Consider the following 22,223-nt stretch of genomic DNA (forward strand, 5'->3'; position numbering starts at 1 on the left):
AAAAATTTAACATCACCATCAAGCTATAAGATACATAAAGCTAAGGACTAAGAAGTATTTTTGAGCAAATCTGCTATTTAGTTGGACACAGTAGTGTGGGTTCAGTTACTGACAGCTATAATTGATTCTCATTATTTGCAGTCATGTTTTATAAAGTCATCATAAACACTGAAGTAGTGAATACTGAAACACTGTTCCTAGGGGAAATACAGAGACAGGTTCCTGTGAGCCTCTGGTCACACAACATTTTCATCAACTGGTTAATACATAATATTGTTTCATGTGTGTTTCTGTTTGAAGACATCTTATTTAACAAATACTGTTGATTCATTAACACTGAACTCAACAGCACTAAACTCATGCCTAAACAAAGCTTATCTAACACGTCTTTTCTCTGTAAAAGCACATCAAAGCACTTAGGAAGACCAGACAGCACTTCAGCACTATACTTGGGACCATTTTAAACAGCAAAATTATCAAAAAAGGAGCAAAAAAGAAAGAAAGAAACAAACAAACCCCAAAAATCATGGCACTAAATAGACCATGCAAAGGAAACTTGTTGATGAGAGCTGGAACAAGAGGGCAGAGCATCACCTTGTTCTACCTGAGTTATTTTGCTGTCCTGAGAAAGACAAAACAGAAACTCTTTGGTGCAATTAGGGGTAGAAATGGATCCAAAAAAATAGTCTGTGGTGTCTATCCACATGCTCAGCAGTTCCCCAAGAAAATGGGGCCTGATTAAGAATTATTTTTATCTTTGGACGGCTACATAAAGAAGGACACATTAGGAAGATGATCATGGAACTAAATGAACATCAAAATGTAAAATGCCATGTTTAGCAGGTACTACTAGAAGGTTTAAAAAGGCATATTTAGAACAAATAGGTTATACATCAACAAGTAAAAATAAAGAAAGGGTAGAACGGGCTAGAAATATGTTCAGAAGAAGTTCAGGGACAGTCACAAGTGGCTATTAAGAAAAGGCAGGAAGTATCAGATAACTTTTTAATAACATGCCACACTAAATTCTTTGGATTCTGCTAAGGTGAGGTGAAATGCATGTGTTTCTTCTTTGTTTCCTAGCCTAGGAAAGGAGACATGTTGATGATGATGCCCAGGTTTGTGAAGGTGAGCTTCATCTATGGGTAGCTCCACAAGTAGATATTAAGCACCCATTGGTGCTCATTCTTTCTCTCGTGCGTGTGTAGAGGCCCAGCTGTCAGGAAGGACAGGAACAGCTCTGGCCAGTTAGGCTTAATGACTCATTTCAGCTATTTTGGGTGATTGACTCTCCACAATTACAGAAGGCTGCTCAAACTCCTTGGCAAGATTGCCTCATCATCACCTCACAGCCTTACCATAGGCCTCCATGCCTTGTAGGCTTAAAGTGTAAGCCAACTATCTTGTGGCCTAGTATCTGGTCATTAATGAGGCAATTAATGGGAAAAACAAAAGCTTTAAGGGTTCACGCTGTGAAGCAAGGCTCCAAACTGAGGGAAAGACCATTTGGTTGTCTCCAAAAAGGTATCCTAACTTAACTTGTATGGCTTCCTTGCTCTTATGACTCACCCAGTGGTTTCCAAATCCTGATTGATCAAGTGGTTCCCTTGTCTTAGATCTTTTTTGGTACCATATGCAAAAGCACACGTCATTTATTTTTTCAATAATTATTTGAGAGCCCACTATATGTCAGAAACTGTTCAAGGAGACATTGGGGATAATGCAATGAACAAAACAGAGAAGTCTATGCCTCTAGTCATTCATATATATATATATATATATATATATGAATATATATATGGTGATATATATATGAATATATGTGGTGATATATATATGTGTATATATATGGTGAGAGATATATATATTTTTAATATATATATGGTGATAAATAGGTATGATATCTAAACTGGCATGGCACTGGCACTGACCAATCAGAAGAGATGTTGGCCATAGTTTTGGAGTGGGGTCCTGGAAGGACATGAGGTATTAACTTTTTGATTGTTGGATTGTGGGGAGATCCATGGAATCTGGAGGAAGGGGGATGGGAAGCAAAGGGTACTTAGCTCAGGACTGCAACTATTTATCAGCTTATACGTAAGGAAGTATTTCAGCATTTTTAACAATTGATGTGGCTGAATAGGAGCCTGGTGATAAGTGTCATGGGGAAAATGATGGCACAGAATGAACAAAATGTGAAGAGAATGACTTATCCCAGGGACAGTGAAAGAAAATACTTAGGTTTTACAATGGAACTTTTTAGAGGAATGCAGTAAAATAAAGTTGGAAAGGGGGAGTAGGTGAGAGCAGTACTTTAATTTTTTCTAAGCAATAGATTTTGTTTTTATACTATTCTGTGAAAACAAAACACCCTTAATCTTATTTACCTGGAGTGCATCATGATCTCAAGGTCCTGATGTAAATGATAAGGGTACGAAAACAACAGATGCTTTACAGGAGAACAAATATAAACCAATAACACCTGAACTTAGTAAGATTTGAATATTGATAACTTCCTCTCATTGATATAACAGGAAGCAATGGAGTAGAAAATAAAGCTATAAGTCATGACAAGAAGCAGAAGCAGCAGGTCTGTTCTGAGCAACATACTAGCTTCAGACTTGGTTGGCCTTTAGGCATTGAAGGGTGGATATTTCTCTAACAGCTCTATTTCTGAAGACAAAAAATTGCATGTTAGGCTTAATAGGCTTCTCACTTTTCATTTTGAAGTAGTTTGGATCCAACAAAAGTCATTTTTAAGTATTAGTTTTTGAGAAGGTGACATTTAAGAGACTCAAGAGTTTTACTGTAATCCCAGCATTTTGGGAGGCCGAGGTGGCAGATCACGAGGTCAGGAGATCGAGACCACCCTGGCTAACACAGTGAAATCCCGTCTCTACTAAAAAAATACAAAAAATTATTTTTGTGGTGGCAGGCCCCTGTAGTCCCAGCTATTCGGGAGGCTGAGGCAGGAGAATGGTATGAACCCGGAAGGCGGAGCTTGCAGTGAGCTGAGATCGCGCCACTGCACTCCAGCCTGGGCGAAAAAAAAAAAAAAAGAAAAGAAAAAAGAGACTCAAGAGTTTTAAAAGTATGACTAAGAGCTATGAGCAGACTATAGACAGAGAAAAAAACATTTTAGGCCTTTTAGGCCTAGGCCTATGTAATGCCCTTAACATAAACACAGGAAAAAGAAAGAAACAAGACATCTAAAAATCCTGTTTCCATGCCTATGAAAAGAATTCTAATCAATGTTATTCAGAGTGTGGTGAATAGCATCTTCTTTCAATAGTCTGCCAAATCCTAAATGCAAAGTTTCTCAGTTTGAGATCTGATTTATCTGGAAGGATGATCCATAACTTTAAGATTTTTTCAAAGCCATCCCTAACCTAAGATTCAGAACCAATGGCATAAATTCATTCATTTATTCAACAAGTATTTATTCAGTGCCTACTATATGCCAGGTACTAGTCTGAGCACTGGGGTAATGCAGAGCAAGTCCAGTGAGGTCTCCATTCTCATGGAATTTCCATTCTATTAAGGAGGCTGGAAGAGTTTATGAGAGTTTGAGTCAAACGCATTTGGGCTTAGACACTGGTGTGGCAACCTGGAACAGGTTTTTTTTGGCTCCCTGAACTTCCATTTCTTACTCTATAAAGTAGGAATAAAAAGACTAGAATTAAAATGATTTAAATATCTAGCATAGGGATAAAAATTCAGTAATTTAATTATTATTATTAAACTCCCTTCACCAGGAAAAAGTAGGTATGGGTTGGAGATATATCATTACTCCATTTTTATAGATGAAAAGGGTAAGCTCAGAGGGGTTGCATGAATTGTGTTAGGCAAGGAAGTGATTTATATAGCTGTGCTCTGGGCTAACTAGCTGATAGATTGGCTGGCTCTTGATTTCTCTCTTCCACAATGCTTTTCCCTAATTAGGGCTCTGCTGGATTCATCAGCTTTAAAGAACCATTGAATTATTTAAAACAGGGATTGGCAAACTATGACATGCTGCTTGTTTTTATATGGCCCTCAAGTTAAGTGTGGTTTCTACATTTTTAAGTGGTTGAACACACACACAAAATAGTATTTTGTTTATACCCGAAAAGTATTAGAAATCTAAGCTCCAGTCTCCATAAATAAAGTCTTACTGGAACATTGCACAACCATTTGTTAATGTACTGTTCTATAATGGCTTTCATGCTACAACAGCATATTTGAGTAGTTGTGACAAGAGACCATATGGCCTGCAAGGCTTAAAATATTTACTATCTGGCCCTTTACTAAAAAAGTACGCCAACCCTGATTTAAAATGTCATTTTCTCTTGTAGGACAGACATACCAAATATACATCTTCTAAATGAGTAATGAATATACCTTAAAATTAAAAAATCCAGTGTATCTGATAAGTATGCAGAGTGAAACATTTTGATCACAGCAATTGGAATATTTAAATGAGACAATAAATATGTATGAGTATTTTAGAAGTATTAAGTTATCTGAGTTTCACAACAACTCTAAGAAGCAAGTACTTTTTACATCTGAGAGAAGTGAAACTCAACAAGGTTGGGAAATATATCAGAGGCCACAAAGCTATTAAATAGCTGGGCTGCAACTGGAATTGAAGTCTATACTTCTATCTCCCAGACCAATATCACATAATGGATAGCCCAACAGTAAGAAGCTATGCATAGGCAGGCTTACCTAATCTCTGCCTTTCCAAAATCTATTCCCTGATATTACCTTATAGCTAGTTTCATTACTTCTCTAAGATACTTTTTTCCTTCTGTAAAATGAGAAAAATACCTAACTTGAGAAATTTTTTCATTCATTTGTTTTTTGGTTTTCATTCTCATTTTTTTCATAATAGTCAATAAAATTGCCAGGTTACTGTAAAGACTTAATATATTTACAATGTCCTACATGTATCAATATATCACATGTAACCCCAAAATATGTGCAATTATTATGAATCAATCAAAAATGATCATATATTAGGTCACATAGAAACCTCAATAAACTAGTATGTGTGTGTGTATATATATACACACATGCATATGTATATTACAATGCCTGGATACTATATTATATATATATGTTACAATGCAAAAAAATACATTTTACAATGCCTGGCATACGATAAATGATAGCTGCTACTATGTCATTACTATTGTATAGGAGATATTTTCTTAGGATGCACATGCATAGCAAATCTGCTAAGCCAACTCTGGTGGCAGAGGGAGGTGGCAGCTGTAATAATTGCAAAGACAATTAAATATGTTCCTTAGTCCCTGAAAGAAGGCCTAGCAATCATTCCCAGGCTTTCAGTGCTTGTTAGACAGCTTCTCCTCCTGGAGGAGCAGTTTCTGCACCCACGGTAAAGTAAAGGAGTGACAAATACTGCTGAGGTTGGGATGAGGAGCTAGTAATCCATCCTAGGTCAGTTCTTCATAGTTGATGGATGGTGTCTGCCTATAAGAAAGTGTGTGCTCTACAGGAAGAATCAACATTAGCATGTGGAGAAGAAACAGCTATTATGTAGAAATAGGAGAGGCAGCAGTTGTGAGGAAAGGTAAGTACAGTAGTTGTAATTTTTACTTTAGAATTCTCTTCTTTGAAAAAGGAAACTAGAGAGACTGAGGCACTGAAACATGCTGTGACATTACTTTAAACCCCTAGCAGGGGAAATACCTGCTACAAGATTTCCTTAATCTCTAATCTGGTAGCAGATACTTCCCCCTGGTCATGAAGCTAGGAGTTTATCTTCCATTGATGAACAAACAATAATTACCTTCCTAGTGCGGGCCAGGCACTGTTGCCAAGTACTGTGATCAGATCTCCTCAACTGATTCTCACAACTACCCTGTGAAGTAGATGTTGATATCTCCATTTTATAGATGTGAAAACAGACTTGGAAGGGGCAAGTGACGCTGAACCTGGCCCAACACTGCTGGTAAAAATCAGAGTTAGGATTGAATCAAGTCTTTTGACACCTATTCCACTGTGCTTTCAACTAATCCTTAGCTACCACTCATGGCTAGTGTTCTATGTGGATATAATGCCCTATATATATCAAAATATCACAGGTACCCCCATGTGTTAATTTGTTAGTTCATTAAACAAATACTTATGAGACACATCACGAAGATGTGTCTTAAGAGGGAGCACACACTGCAGTAAAATCCAGACATGGGAGGAAGCATGGAGGACAGTGGGAATGAGGAATGACTGCAAATGGGTATGGAGTTTTTTAGTATGTTGAAACTGTTCTAAAAGTAGATTGTGGTGATGGTTATACAACTCTTGGAGTTTACTACAAATGATTGGACTGTACACTTTAAATGGATATTTATAATATGTAAATTATATCTCAATAAATCTGCTAAAAAAGAAGAAAATAAAAATAAATATACCAACAAAGGATATACTCCATAAGATTAGAATAGAAATAGGCATATGTCATATGAGTCTTTATATCAAAAGAGGATACTGCACAGGATTATATTATAGTTTGATTTTGGTACATGCCACAATAAATGATTATAAACATAAGAACAAAACAAGTAAATAAAAAACCCCAGGTACAGCCAGATGCAATGGCTCATGCCTAGAATCCCAACACTTGGGGAGGTAGGTGGGGGCAGGAGGATCACTTGAGCCCAGGAGTTTGAGGCCAGCCTGGGCGACACAGCGAGACTCTGTCTCTACAAAATAAAAAAATTAGCCAGGTGTGGTGAGGCATGCCTATAGTCCCAGCTACTCAGGAGGCTGGGGTGGGAGAATTGCTTCAGTTGCTTCAATCCGGGAGGTCGAAGCTGCAGCGAGCTATCATTACGCCACTGCACTCCAGCCTGGGTAACAAAGTGAGACTCTGTCTCAAAAAAAAAAAAAAAAAAAAAAAAAGGGATTCTTAATTTTTTCATGTGTAACTCCCACAGGTGTTATGTTAGGCTCAAAATTAGGTTTGCTGCCCAGGTGTGGTGGCTCATGCTGCAATCCCAGCATTTTGGGAAGCTTAGGCAGAAGGATCGCTTGAGGTCTGGAGTTTTGAGACTAGCCTAGGCAACATAGCGAGACCCAGACTCTACAAAATAAATAAATAAATAAATACATACATAAATAAATAGAAATAAAAAAAATAGGTTTGCTAGGACACCTTTTTCCATTGCTAGGACACCTTATTTCCAAAAAGATACATTTAATAAGAAAGCATTGATCACCTTTTAGTTCCGATCTTGTACTAAAAGCTTTACAAAGAAAACAACTGTGAAGCATGCTCATGCTTCCTTTCCAAACTTTAAGTTCATTTCTCTGTAAATTGAGAAGCAGGGTCTGAATGCATAGGAATATATAAAAATTTTGACATAGATGGGAACAGAAAAGAGTTCCCTATTAATATGAAAAGTTCCCACTGATTCATGATTCCAACCAATCAATGGTACAATTCAACAATTGAGGTTAAAGTTTGTACCTTATTCCTATTTGAACTCAAATGTAAATGGTGCTAGATTTGCTCCTTTCCTTGAGTAAAAGCTGTAAGAATTAAGGCCTTTCAATTTCTTTTCCAGTTTTACAGAATTTGATGAGCCTAAAGTAAGCCATCCCATCACATCAGTAAACAGACCATAATTAAACTGGAATTTTAACATTATAATTTACTTTTAGAAAAAGAGGCAAAAGCCAAGTAAGCTTATAGTAGGAACTTACTTTAAAGATGCTCTGGAAGTCCCAGACTGTGTTCTTAGGGCAGTACAGATTCTGCTCTATCTGATAACCTTCTACACTGACCACACAGGATGAAGTGAAACAGTATGAGAAGGATGAGCCCGAGACACTGAAAGACCTGGATGTGCTTTCCAAATCATTACATAAGACAAACATGAAACTTAATACATTATACTTACTAAACGACCCACAAAGATTATATATACTAAAACACGTTTTCAAGAAAGTTGAAAACCAGGTTATCTTCTCTTTGCACAAAATTATTCTATATACAAATATCCATTTCACCCATTTCAGCTAATCTAGGGTTACAACATATTATGACTAAAGTCCATTAAGCAGCCAGTGTCCTTCAAGGTTTGACAAACTAGTAGATTGTTTCTGTGTACATTTTTAAGTTTATAACTTGATAATTCATTAATTGAAGTTATGGCCATTTGTCTGTATTAGGGCTTATTAGGACAAACACTATTTGCTGACTTCAGAAACGTTTATTTTTCCTATGCTTACTCATCTCTAAGGAACAAAGACTAAACCATATGAATAAAAATCCTCCCCAACATTTCAATAGACTAAAAATCCTTAATATGACAAAAATAAGGGTAAGGGTTCAAAGAGGATGATTTTGAATACTTAGAATTTGAAAGCTGTATCCCCTTACAGTTGTTTTTGAAAGTACTTAGCATGTGAAATAACCAATGCTTACCAAGCAAGAGGTGTTATTTAACATTTGTGTACATTATCTCTAGAGAGATACCCCAATATCCAATTACATGCACCCTGTCTGCCTGCACTCCACCCTCTGTTTTACAGTTGACAAAGTGGAGACAGAGATTATGCAATCTAACATCACACTGCTAGTAAATGTCAGAGCCGGGATTACAAGGACTCTTAAACCTTGATGTGAATGTAAATTGCCTGGGGCATCTTGATAAAATGGAACCTGATTCTGTAGTGCTGGGGTTGGGGTTGAGAGTCTATATTCCTAACGTGTCAATGTTCCTGATCCACAGACCTTCCTTTGAGTACTAAGATTATTACAAGGTTCAGTAAAGAATGTCTAGATGCTCCTCCATCCCGTTTGGAGTATTGGCATACATCATATTATCGTGTTTTGCTTTATTGTGCTTGGCAAAAATAATTTTTTTTAATTGAAGGTTTGTGGCAATTCTGCACCAAGCACGTCTATCAGTGCCATTTTTTCCCAACAGCATGTGCTCAATTCATGTCTCTGTCACATTTTGCAAGACATGCAAGACATTGCAATACTGATGTGTCAATATTGCAAGACTATTTCAATTTTTTTCATTATTACTACACTAATATGGTGATCTTTGATGTTGCTATTGTAATCATTTTGGGGCCACAGACTGCACCCATATAAGATGGAAAACCTAATCAATGAATGTTTTGTGTTCTGACTGCTCCGCTGACTGGCTGTTCCACTGTATCTCGCCCTCTCTGGGCTTCCCTATTCCCTGAGACACAGCAATACTGAAATTAGGCCAATTAATAACCTTACAATGCCTTCCAAGTATTCATCTGAAAGGAAGAGTCACATATTTGTCACTTCAAATCAAAAGCTAGAAATGATTAAGCTTAGGGAGAAAGGCATGTCAAAAGCCAAGACAGGCTGAAAGCTAGGTTTCTTGCTCCAAACAACTAAGCTGTGAATGCGGAAAAAAAAAAAAGAGTTCTTGAGGAAAATTAAAAGTGCACTCCAGTGAGCACAAAATGTGATGAAATTGAAACAGTCTTCTTACTGATAGGGACAAAGTTTTAGTGGTCTGAATATAAGATTAAACCAGCTATGACATTCCCTTAAGCCAAAGCTTAATCTACAGCAAGACCCTAACTCTCTTCAGTTCTATGAAGGCTGAGAGAAGTGAGAAAGCTGCAGAAGAAAAGTCTGACACTTGCAGAGGTTGGTTCATGAGGTTTAAGCAAAGAAGCCACCTCCATAACATAAAAGTGCAAGGTAAAGCAGCAAGTATTGATGTAGAAGCTGCAGCAAGTTATCCAGAAGATCTAGCTAACTGATGAAGGTAGCTACACTGAACAATAGATTTTCAAAGTAGACAATATAGACTTCTATTGGAAGAAGATGACTCTAGGACATTCATAGCTAGAGATAAGTTAATACCTGGCTTCAAAGGTTCAAAGGAAAAGTCTGACTCTCTCATTAGGGGCTAATGCAGCTGGTGACTTTAAGCTGAAGCCAATGTTCATTTGCCATTCCAGAAATTCTATGGCCCTTAAGAATTATGCTAAATATACTCTACTTGTGCTCTATAAAGGGAACAACAAAGCCCAGATGACAGCCTGTTTACAGCATGGTTTATTGAATATTATTATTATTTTTTTGAGACATAGTCTCACTTTGTTGCCCAGGCTGAAGTGCAGTGGTGCAATCTCGTCTCACTGCAGTCTCTGCCTCCTAGGTTCAAGCAATTCTCCTGCCTCAGCCTCCAGAGTAGCTGGGACTACAGGTGTGCACCACCACGCTTGGATAATTTTTGTATTTTTAGTAGAGACGAGGTTTCACCATGTTGGCTAGGCTGGTCTCGAACTCCTGACCTCATGATCCACCTGCCTCAGCCTCCCAAAAGTGCTGAGATTACAGGTGTGAGCCACCGTGACCGGCTGGTTTACTGAATATTTTAAGCCATTGTTGAGATCTACCTCTTAGAAGAGTTCTTTTAAAATATTACTGCTCATTGGTAATTCACCTGGTCACCCAAAGTCTCTAATGGAGATTTACAAGATGAAATTTTCATGCTTGTTATACATCCATTCTGCAGCCCATGAATCAACGAGTGAATTCAACTTTCAAGTCTTATTACTTATGAAATACATTTTTTTGTAAGGCAATAGTTGCAATAGATAGTAATCCCTCTGACGGATCTGGACAAAGTCCACTGAAAGCCTTCTGTGAAAGACTAACCATTCTAGATGCCATTGAGAACATTTGTGATTCATGGGAAGAGGTCAACATATCAATATTAATAGGAGTTTGGGAGTAGATCCCAAACCTCATGGATGACTTTGAGGAGTTCAATGCTTCCATGGAAAAAGTAACTGCAGACGTGGTTGAAATAGCAAGAGAACTTGAATTAGAAGTGAAGCCTGAAGATGTGACTGAATTGCTGCAATCTCATGAGAAAACTTTAATGCATAAGGAGATGTTTCTTATGGATGAGCAAACAAAAAATGAGTTCTTGAGATGGAATATATTGAAGATGCTGTGAACATTGCTGGAATGACAACAAGGATTTAGAAAATTTCACAAACTTAGTTGGTAAAGCACTGGCAGGGTTTGAGAGGACTGATTCCAATTTTGAAAGAAGTTCTACTCTGAGTAAAATGCTATAGGACAGCATTGCATGCTACAGAGAAATCGTTTGTGAAAGGAACAGTCAATGGATGCGGAAAACTTCATTGCTGTTTTATTTTAAGAAATTGTCACAGTCACTCCAACCTTTAGTAGCCACCACCTTGAGCAGTCAGCAGCCACTGACATCAAGTCAGGACCCTCCACCAGCAAAAACATTACAACTCGCTGAAGGCTCAGATGATCGTTAGCATTTTTTCACAACAAAGAATTTTTAAATTAAGGTATGTACATTGGCTTTTAAAAAACATAATGCTATTGCACACTTAATACGCTACAGGATAAACATAACTTTTATATGCACTGGGAAATTAAAAAATTCTGGTGACTTGCTTTATTGCAACATTCACTTTACTGCAGTTACCTGAAACGGAACACACGATACTTACAAGCTATTAGCCTGTGTGTGCACATACCGTGATAGGGATTCAAGAAACTAAGAGCTTCAGTTCAGTGTCCCAAGTTATGCCATGGGATTTTGTTTGAGGCAAAACTGTGATCATGAGTCATTTGACTTACTCTGTGAAATGACATTTGATATATCTCTAGTGAGGCATTTCTTTCACTATGTTGCAATTTATTTCCACTTAGCTGGAATATCTCTTTTATAATTTTATGTTTCCAGCACCAACAGACAGCCCAAAAGTTTATTGCAGAAAGCTGAGCACCAAACTCTTATTCTCTTCTTCCTGGGCCCACAGACTGCATTTCCTAGCCTCCTAAACTTGCACTTAAGTGTAGCCAAGTGACTGAGCTCTACATAATGGCATTTGAACAGAAGTGGTATGTGCCACCTCCAGTTCTGACATATAAAAACTTTGTGGGCAGGTCCTCCATGCTGTTTTCCCATCTGCCAGCTTGAAGTAGAAAAGCACAGATCCTTTGGGAGCCACATGTTGAAGCTGGCGGGGCCCCAATACTAAAGACACTTAGGTCTCTGAATCGGGACTTGGAGAAGAGCTGCTTGCTCATCAGGAACATCTGTTTAGGCTATGTGAAAAACATACTTCTACTGTGGGTAAGTCATTATGCATTTTCAGATTGTTTGTTATAGCAGCTAGCATTACTTCAACATAGAGATCCTTAGTAATGATTTGCTGAATGAGTGGAAGAAGTATAGAGTTTCTCTGTATTGTGATCTTGCCCATTTCAGGCAGGAACAAGCTAGAATTTCCATGCTATCAAATTAACGTCAGAAAAATGAGTTCACAGGTAAGAATTCAGTTTCTCCTGTGAGAGCCTCCACAATTTTATTATGAAGCTTATCTTGGCACACTCTTGGCACTTGATAGTATCACTGCCAAAGTCTGCACAGTTTTCTAGGTGGCATAAGTTTATGATATTCAGATGAACATTTTCTTAGTGTTACTTGGTTGCTCAAGAGGTGGTTCTAAATGCTGCTTTTCTGTTTAACTTTGCTGAAAGGAGGAATTTCTATTTAAGGGATGAGACAGTAAATCAACATTTGTGTTAAAAAAAAAAATCCCAAATGTTTAAATTTAACTTAACATTAAGCCCACCTCAAAATATTTTCACAGTCCCAGAATGATGATTGCTAACCTCTGCTGCTAGTTCCTGAACTCTGGTCCTCCCCTGGAACTTGGCTAAGCAAGTGTCATGTAAACAAAAAATAAATAATGAATTTTTAAAACCCCCTCTTCTTTAGAGGACATAAGAGGGAATGTTAAAATCTAACAGCTGTGCAAATGTAGTTATCAACTAAACAGCTCAAGCTATCAGTGGCAATGTCACCCTGACACTACCTAGAATCTACATGATTTGGCTATTAGTCCAATTTGGTTTAAACTGCCGGAGCCTCCATTTCTTCATTTGTAAAATTAGAGGTTTCAGTGATTCCTAACTGTCTGAGAACCAGTATCCCCTTTCATAATACATTTTAACACCTAATTTACTATTAGAAATAAAATCGATAACCCACCTATTTCAAAAAATACATTTTATAATTTATATTATTTCAAAATGTAAATACCAGACACATCTAAACTAGAAAACATAAAGAAATAGTCAAATGCTTTATAAACCTACTAATAAACAATAAGTTTGGATTTTAAAGAAACAAAAGACTAGAGGCCATCCCATTCAATTAGTAAAGGAAGAGTTATATAAAAATGTCTTATTTGTATTCAATAAGAGAAAGAGGAACATAACTTAACTGAACTAGGTTTACAATTCAAGTCAAATAACATTGTTGAAATGAAGAAAATTAGGAAGACTGGGCTGTATCTATAAATGTTATGCCAGAGCAATTTTTTCTTTTTTTGTTTGGAGACAGTCTCTCACTCTGTCATTCAGGCTAGAGTGCAGTGGCATGATCTTGGCTACTGTAACCTCTGCCTCCCAGGTTCAAGCGATTTTCCTGCCTCAGCCTCCTGAGTAGCTGGGACTACAGGCGTGTACCACCACGCCCGGCTAATTTTTGTAGAGACAGGGTTTCACCATGTTGGCCAGGCTGGTCTCAAACTCCTGACCTCAGGTGATCCACCTGCCTCGGCCTCCCAAAATGCTGCGATTACAGGTGTGAGTCACTGTGCCCGGCCAAGCAATTACATGTTGAGGCAGTGATGAACTATTACAGAAAACATATGTTCTATCTTAATAACCCACACATATGGAGAGAAATTCATTCATTAAACTTGAAGACTCTGGAGATGTAGAAAAGAGGCTGCAATGGAAAAGAATCAACAATTTCCACAACATAGATTATTATTATTGTGTTGTTATCTAGAATGGGATAAAGGGACACATTTTAAAAATAATCTTAATTAATGAAATTCAATAACAGCCTCATATTTCATGTTCCCACTATTTTAATAATTTGTGCAAATTTATGTTTTAGTAAGTAGAGAAAATTTTTAAATTTGATACCTACCATCTTCATTAATAAATAATTACTGGAGTAGTTCCTTTTGCAACTCTCTCCTAGTACTTTCTCCCATTACCCAAACAGAGATGAAGCAAAACAAACAAAAATCCAGCCTACAGTTATGTTTCTCCATTTTTACAGAACTGCAGACTTTACCTTAGCAAACTAAGAGAAAACTGACTAGAAACTAAAGTTTTGAAAGATGTTTTACATATGAACATTAAGATGTTTGCACACTATTTCACAAAACTGACATGGAATATCAGAATAATACTGATGGAGGGGAATGCTTCTTCTGCAAAAAAAGCTATATCGCAATTCAGGGAGAATCTCATGTTATTAGTTACTGATCATAAATATGCAAGAGAGTAATAATGCTAAGTTGAGCCCAATGGTCCAAATATTCCTTTACTGTAGCACAATCTGGCATGACTGCCTTTAAATGAAATCTATACTTCACGTCAATTTGAAATCAGCACATCATAAAATTTTTAAAAGGAAATTTAGCTATTTACCCCTCTACAGACTCACTAATTTGATAATAAATATTTTTGAGAAAATATAAGACAAAAACTTTCTAAATAAGCAATTTACATTGATATTCTATATTTAAATTATTTTTTATAAAAGCATGAGCTTTGGAGTCAGATCTGGATTTGAATCCTGATTCTACCACTCAATATATAATATATATAAAGAGCTTAGCAACGTTCAAGGCACATAGTAAATCCTCAACTGTTAGCTGTTATTATTTTTAATCAAAGCAGTGGTGGCTATTTATAAACACAACTATGCAAGCTTTATGTACATTATTGCATTTGTTCCTCCTAATTATTCAATTAGTATTATCTCTGTTGAATACATGAAAACACTGGGGTTCGGAAAAAGTTGAGAAACAGGCCCAAGGTCTGAGTGTGTCAGAAGCCAAAGCGCCAGTGCTACTGACTACTAAATTGTTGCTTCTTAAACGGGTCCATGAGAAATCCTTGTGGAGCATGTATGTGTTGGGTGTAGGAAAGTGCCCATGAACTTACTATGAGAATTAAGCATTATTCGTGTTGATGAAACATTTTAAAATAATATTCATGTTCTGAATTATTTGGATAATTGTATTAAAACCAAATACTGGCACAATCATTTCAGTGCTTAGGTTTGCATCTGTATTGACTTCCCTGTTAAGGCCCAGTTCTACATTAGTGGTGGAAGGTTTATGGAGAACAGAGGTTGTTTTAATAGGGGAATGATGCATTCAGGCTAGATGAGGACCAAATAACATCACTAAGTGCTGAACAAATTAAAGTAACAGTCTGAATAGAAAAAAAACAGGGTGAATTGGGTCATCACATAGCACACAGCACATGCCTGTTGAACTGAAAAGAGCTTGTACTGTAGCACTCAGTACCATAATCACATTACAAGTGACAATTTCATTTTGTCAAAACATCACTATTTAATACTATTTTAAATTTTATTAGTTTTACAGTTTTGCTTGTATTAACCCATAAACTTGTTTTGGTTTTATACTTGTGCAAGATGTATGAACATAAAGCATTTATTCCTAGTTTTATGTTTATATATATTTAGATAACATTATAATAAATATAAATTAAGCAAAAACTGAGCTAAGAGATTTTTTTCCTTATTAAAAAATGAAGTACATTATTCATGTTTGAGAAAACTGGTCTACACGGTCAGTCCCACTTGTGAGTGTCATCTTCAGCAGGTAACTTCTATTATCACCAACCTCACAGGATTTGTAAGAGGATTAGAAGAGATGATGAACTTTAGAGTGCCTGGACCATAGGAGGAATTACAATGATAGTTCTGTCTCCTTTCCTTGAAGGAGAAAATCTGCAAGCTAAATGCAATCTACGCTCCTTTACTCTAACTATGGTCTGGGGACCAGGAAAATTGATAACACCTAAGAGCTTGTTAGAAACTGATAATCCCAGAGGCCACTCCAGAACTACTGAATTGGAATCTCCATTTAATAATATAGTCAGCTGATTTGTTATATGCACATGAAAGTCTGGGAATCACTAGTCCGGGTCTCCACAGAGAATGCTGACTAACATTCACTGAGTTTTTAACTACTCTCCAGGTTAACTTTGGTAATTAGAGAAAGACCTGAGGTAAATGGTCAAAAAATAATGTCTCTTCCTGGGGTTCGATATAAACACTATTATTTCACTATTGGTTCTTCATAGGCTATATTTGTATAAAGTGAGACCCTCTTTAAAAGGGATCTAACTTCTAATTCAGAATGAGAAAAAAAGTTTAAAACGCAAAGTTTTCATAAAAGCTTTCTGAATTTTCAGTAAGCAAATTGTAAGATCTGCCAATTTAAGCATTTTTAGGTTTCCTTCACCCAACAGCATTTAAAATCATTTATATATGTTAAGCTCTTAAATATTTAGCTCACAAGATCTGGTCTAACAAAGTCCTGTCTCAGTCTGTGATGACTGTGTGCTTACAGTAACCAAACACATTATCAAAAAAATGGTGACTGTATACAAAATGTATTAGCTTTACTGTCTAACAAAAGTATCAGATCACATTCTGCAGTTGTGATTTTGTTAGTGTAATTCACCTAGAGAATACCTATGCTTTTCTTCCTGAACTCAGTGGTCCTATACACTTAAGGCATACTGTACTTGAAAAGATTCAAAGATGCTCTTCTTGAAAGTGTAAAAAATAATAACTAATAAACAAGAGAGGCACTAATATCTAAAATGATCTTGATACCATCTGTTTAAGGACTAGTTCAGTAAGACTCAAAGCTTGAACTAGTTTATTGATTGCTCTATGTTCTTTACATATGGACCACAGAAGTCAGACTCAAACAATGTAAAGCAAGGCAGATTATGCATATATGTGTGTGTGCATGTATGTATATGTATATAGGGTTAGGCCTACCAGGCAATCCTTATCATCTCTGGGTTTATGATATGACCTAGATTATAGGTATGTTATGAACTCAATGCTTATGTTCTCTCTCGCCTGCAAATTCATATGTTGAAACTCTAACATACAAAATGATGGCATATGGAGGTGGGGCCTCTGGGTGCTAATCATGTCATGAGGGTGGAGCCCTCACGAATGGGATTAGTGGCCTTACAAGAAGAGACAGGAAAGTAACGATGTCTCTCTCTCTCTCTGCCAAGTGAGAATATAGCAAGAAGCAGGTCATCCACAAACCAGAAGAAGGCCTTCATCAGGAATTGCACTGGATGGCACCTTGATCTTGGGGTTTCTCAGCCTCCAACTGTGAGAAATGAATGTATGTTGTCATGCCACCTAGTTTACGGTATTCACTCAAAATGACTAAGGTAAGGTAAAGCCCTCCTTCATTCTTCATGGTCTCAGGCAATTGTAAAACAAGAGTTAATTATATGCCAAGAAGTATTAGTGCCAGCACAGTGAAAACACTCTAGCACATGTTAATTGTGATGATTACAACTTAAGAAAACTATAATCAGAAACCTGGCCAGGCACGGTGGCTTATGCCTGTAATCCGGCACTTTGGGAGGCCGAGGTGGGCAGATGAATTCGAGAGCAGCCCGGCCAACACGGTGAAACCCTGTCTCTACTAAAAATACAAAAATTAGCTGGGTGTGGTGGTGCATGCCTGTAATCTCACTTTCTGGGGAGGCTGAGACAGGAGAATCGCTTGAACCCAGGAGACAGAGATTACAGTGAGCTGAGATCATGCCATTGCACTACAGCCTGGGCGACAAAAAAAAAAAAAAAAAAAAAGGTATAGTAAGGCCCTTAAAAAAAAAAAAAACAACCTAACTCACTCCAGTTTTCAAGGTGTTTTTATATTATCTTGTAGTTCTTTTGGTCCTTAATTCAATCAATCCACTGCCACCAGAACCATATAACTCTCCTCTATCAAGTACTTCAAATTCTAATCATTTCTGCTCATATATTAAGCAATTTAAACTCTCTATATATACATACAGTCAATGTATCATAGGAAATACAAAGAGTGATCTTTAGTTTATGCTGAATACTTAATTTTATCACTTCTCCATTAACTGTTATAAAGACAAGACTAAACCTACAGTTTGAAATCATTAAACAACATCCAAGTAAACAGAAAAGAGGAAGAAAATAGGCAAGCCATATTTTTCTACTGGAGTGACTATACTTATCCCTCTTTAGAAAGAAGTGATATTTTCTTTTCAATTTCAGAAATTTGATAAAAACTCGACATTTATTTTTCCTACTAAAAATACTCTAAAAATCCTCTGCTAACTACTCTCAAAATACTGCAGATGTATTCCTTTGGAAAAGGAAATATAGGATGGGCATGGTGGCTCATACTGGTAAACCCAACACTTTGGGAGGCCAAGGTGGGTGGATCACTTGAGGTCAGGAGTTTGAGACCAGTCTGGCCAACATGGTGAAACCCTGTCTCTACTGGAAAAAAAAAAAAATACAAAAAATTAGCCAGGCATGGTGACACAAACCTGTAGTCCCAGCTACTAGGGAGGCTGAGGCAGAACTGCTTAAACCTGGGAGGCAGAGGCTGCAGTGAGCCGAGATCACACCATTGCACTCCAGCCTAGGTGACAGAGCAAGACTCTGTCTCTAAAAAAAAAAAAAAAACAAAAAAAAAAAAAGAAAAGAAAAAGAAAAAAGAAATATAAAGCATCCACCAATGATATGTAATATATATTAAAGGAAAAAAATCTTTAAAATATGTACCATTTGCCCTCACGGGTCTAATAAATGTTGAATTTTTTTTAAGAGGTAATTTTCACTATCAAGAAACTTGGATATAGATGAATTAAGAACCCAAATACCTGTGGAAACAAGAAGTGTACTTGTTTTAAAAATCATATTAGGCCTTGCATGATTAATAAAAATTTTATAATTTGTGTCTTCAACAATTCAATTAGCATTTAGCATGACCAAGGTTTAATTAAATTAAAGACTTGGCGATGCTTTGAATTAACGTCAGACGCTGGTGGTCATCTCCACTCTCCCCTTTATCTTCTAATATGTCCTTGAAAATGGCATGTATTATTCAGGCTAAACCTTTTCATAAAGGCAGACTGGCATACCAAATGTTGCTTAATTATTTCAATGTCAAAATGTTTCTCCTCTAGGATTTGATACTTTGAAGCAACTTCATTCTATAACACCATAGACATCTGTAAAAGCATCAAATTTAGTTTCAGTGAGAAAAGTGGTCCTTATCTTTCTTTAGACATTATTGAATCATAAAACACAGTTGATATGTATATAGTTCTGTACCACCTTTAAACCTTAAGACATCAATTGTACTAAAATCTCAGCATATGTAGAATCCTGCTTGTGTTACTAAACATTAATATACTGGTATGAATATAGCAAAGGAACATCCTTTCAAAATTACTACTGCCTGTAAGAAATTGTATATATAAATTTGCTTCCTTTCAAATTGGCAAAGTAGCTTATGGCCTCTATTATCTATACAGAAAATGGTTTGGGCCAGATTCTTGAGGTAGCCAAGTTCCCCTTTAATAAGGAAAAGTTGGCAGACTTTCATAGCTGCTCCTTGTGAAGAAGATACCTCAAATATGATCTCACAATTGACTGTAGAAGATGAAGTTAAAGTTTCAGACTTTTAAGGTACAGGGCCCAAGGGGTTAAAAAAAAGTACTATTTGAGAGAAAGCTTAACATCTGACATCTGACTGGCTGCCTGGATGCAATGACCTAGGGGACATAAGAGAGGACCTTAACATAGATGTATATATAAGGATCGAGTAATTTTGAAGTCTGACACAAAGAATATGTTTTCAATACATGCAAAAGATAAGAACCTTTATCTAAAAAATGTAAAGTCCCTTCTTGTTTATATGGGAAAATACAGGATGAATTTAATGCAACTACAGGGAGATTTCTCTATCATAAATGAAGAGAATATGTTTCTTTGATCTCCAATGAAGAACTAGTTTGGGCAGAAAAGAATGGGACTCTTGGAAGTACTGATCTGGAGCACATGATAGAACAGAAAGGTTCTGTTTTTTTTTTTTTTTTTTTTTTTTTTCTCTGAACTGCCAATTTATGTGATAGGTTGAGGAAGATGGGGCCATTGGGAAGTGGCTGCAGGTATCAAAAAAAAGTACAAAGCTACCCAGATGGGAATAATAATGGTTTGACCTTAATTCAAGAAGAAATGTTTAAAATGGCCAACAGATGCCTCTCATTGAAGTATAGCATCGGGGGATGAGCAGGCCAGAAGAGATTCTGGACAAAAGAGGAAGGAGGTCATCAGGGTTGGCATTTTAGACTACAGGTCTTGTCCCACAAAAAGAAAAATCACTCAAATGGTATCAAGGACAAGAGGAGTGCTGCGTAGCATTCCCTCATATATATTTATTCCCATTTAAAAACGAACTGAAGATACCCCACCACAACAAAGCCCTTTCTAAATGCTATCTTCATGATACCTCTGTGAGGTAGGCAGCATAATTATAATTCTTATTCATAAGCAAGCTAAGGCACAAATAGAGCCTGAGTGGTATAAGTGGTCTTTTGCCAATTATCAGCCCCCTGGATTTATTCACTGTGACACACTTCCTCCACACTGATGCAGGCAACTCAAAAGATGCTGCTATGAAATGTCCTTAGAGGTAGTAGACCTGATAGCTAAACAAAATCAATCATGACTCTGGAAGACAACACACTCTCTAAATGCTCACTGCTGGAGTCTTGGAAGATGTTCTTAAGAGTACTAATATGTGCAGTCCTTGTGAATAAGACCAAATCATCCATGATTATAGGAAAAAGGCTGAGGATACAGTCTTCTTGTTTCCCCACACTGCTGAGATCAGAACTGTGGCAATCTTAACAAATCATATAATCCAAGGAACCTTAGTCCTTAAACTTTAGTCTTAACTTGTGCATTAACATTCTAAGTCCTATATTTTGCTAATGATTTTGATGTTTTTGTCAGATACATTTCCACATTCTTGGTCCCAGATAATTCTCTTTCAACATAGCCGAATTATCTTTATAAAACATACATGGTATTAACACCATGGATCTGAAGCAAACAATGCATCTGGTTAGCATACATTGGTTCTGTGTATTTCGAGAATCACTTAAGTACACAAAGGAAGCGTGCAATGTTAGAGAGATGACGTGAACAGTCTTGGTGGTTTATCTAATGGAGAATTCGGTGTCCTTCAGCAAACTAAAGATACTCAAAAGTTGCTCCCCAATTTCTATTAACAATCTAAAAATGAACATTTCCATTTGATATAAATATACAAATTTAAAATGTGTGCAGTTCATAATGGCCTACCATTTTTAGATTGCTTATGTGCCCGAAAATATACAGTCAATAAAAAAATACCAGAGAGGTGGGGACAAAAGGCTCTCTGGATCTGTACAGCAAAAATGAGTATCACTTCAACAGGTAGCTATTCGTGGAGGAAGTGGCATCCTGGGAACCAAGAAGCACTGAAAGATGGCAGGTCACAAATCTGGTGATGGGGGATATGATGTATAGTAAGGCCCGTTTTCCTGTGGAAAGAAAAAAGCACAAGAACATTTAAGTAACAGAAGCAATTTAACTGGAAGTGTGAAAAAAAGGGATTTACAGTCATTGAGGTAGTGATATAAAATGTCTAGCACATGTCTGGCACTAAGCAGGCCCTCACCCATTAGGTAGTTCAACTAGTATCACTCAGAGTATAAGGTAGGCAAAGGCAATAGAATCATAATATTTTTAAAGAATAATACCACTTATTGAATATTTTATATGCCAGACAATTTATAGGCGCTTTTAGTCATCCCTTTAAATCTTCACGTAATGCCATGAAGTAGGTAACATCCTCACTTTACAGAAGAGGAAAGTGAGGATCACACAGATTGCATAATTTACCTAAAGTTACCTAGTTAGTAACCAGCACAGCCTGAATGTAAATTCAAATCTATTTGAATCTAACATCCAGATTCTTTTTTGTTAGACTGTGTTGTCTTACTGTGTGCCAAATCTTAATTTAGAGTTATGAAAACAAAGAAGCTATCACAGAGGAATTTAATAGCTATAACTATTTTGGCAGAAGTGAGTCTTCATGACATGCTTGAGTGGCAAGGCTTGTAACCATTACAGTTCTCAGGAAATTTAGTTCAAGATCAAGATGGAGAATTAAATGCCAAACCTTTAATGTCAATGTAAGGGCAACAAATTAGTGTAAGGGGGGATTTTTTGGCCCTT

At 36.8% G+C, this 22,223-nt stretch overlaps 1 protein-coding gene across 6 annotated transcripts in view; it reads right to left on the reverse strand.

The window, feature by feature from the left end:
• Positions 1-17,805: 17,805 nt before the first annotated feature.
• Positions 17,806-22,223, reverse strand: part of GDAP2 (ganglioside induced differentiation associated protein 2) — a 62,109-nt gene continuing 57,691 nt past the window's right edge. For 5 of the 6 annotated variants that reach the window (XM_031652359.1, XM_031652352.1, XM_031652342.1 and 2 more), the window contains one exon: positions 18,865-21,526. In XM_031652359.1, coding sequence (XP_031508219.1) covers positions 21,479-21,526 — 48 coding nt within the window. In that variant the 3' untranslated portion in view covers positions 18,865-21,478. Of the gene's footprint in view, positions 21,527-22,223 lie in introns of all 6 variants that reach the window. The other variant, XM_003892481.4, reaches the window with a different exon arrangement.

The sequence above is a fragment of the Papio anubis genome, chromosome 1 (genome assembly GCF_008728515.1).
Source record: "Papio anubis isolate 15944 chromosome 1, Panubis1.0, whole genome shotgun sequence".
Taxonomy (NCBI): Eukaryota; Metazoa; Chordata; class Mammalia; order Primates; family Cercopithecidae; genus Papio; species Papio anubis.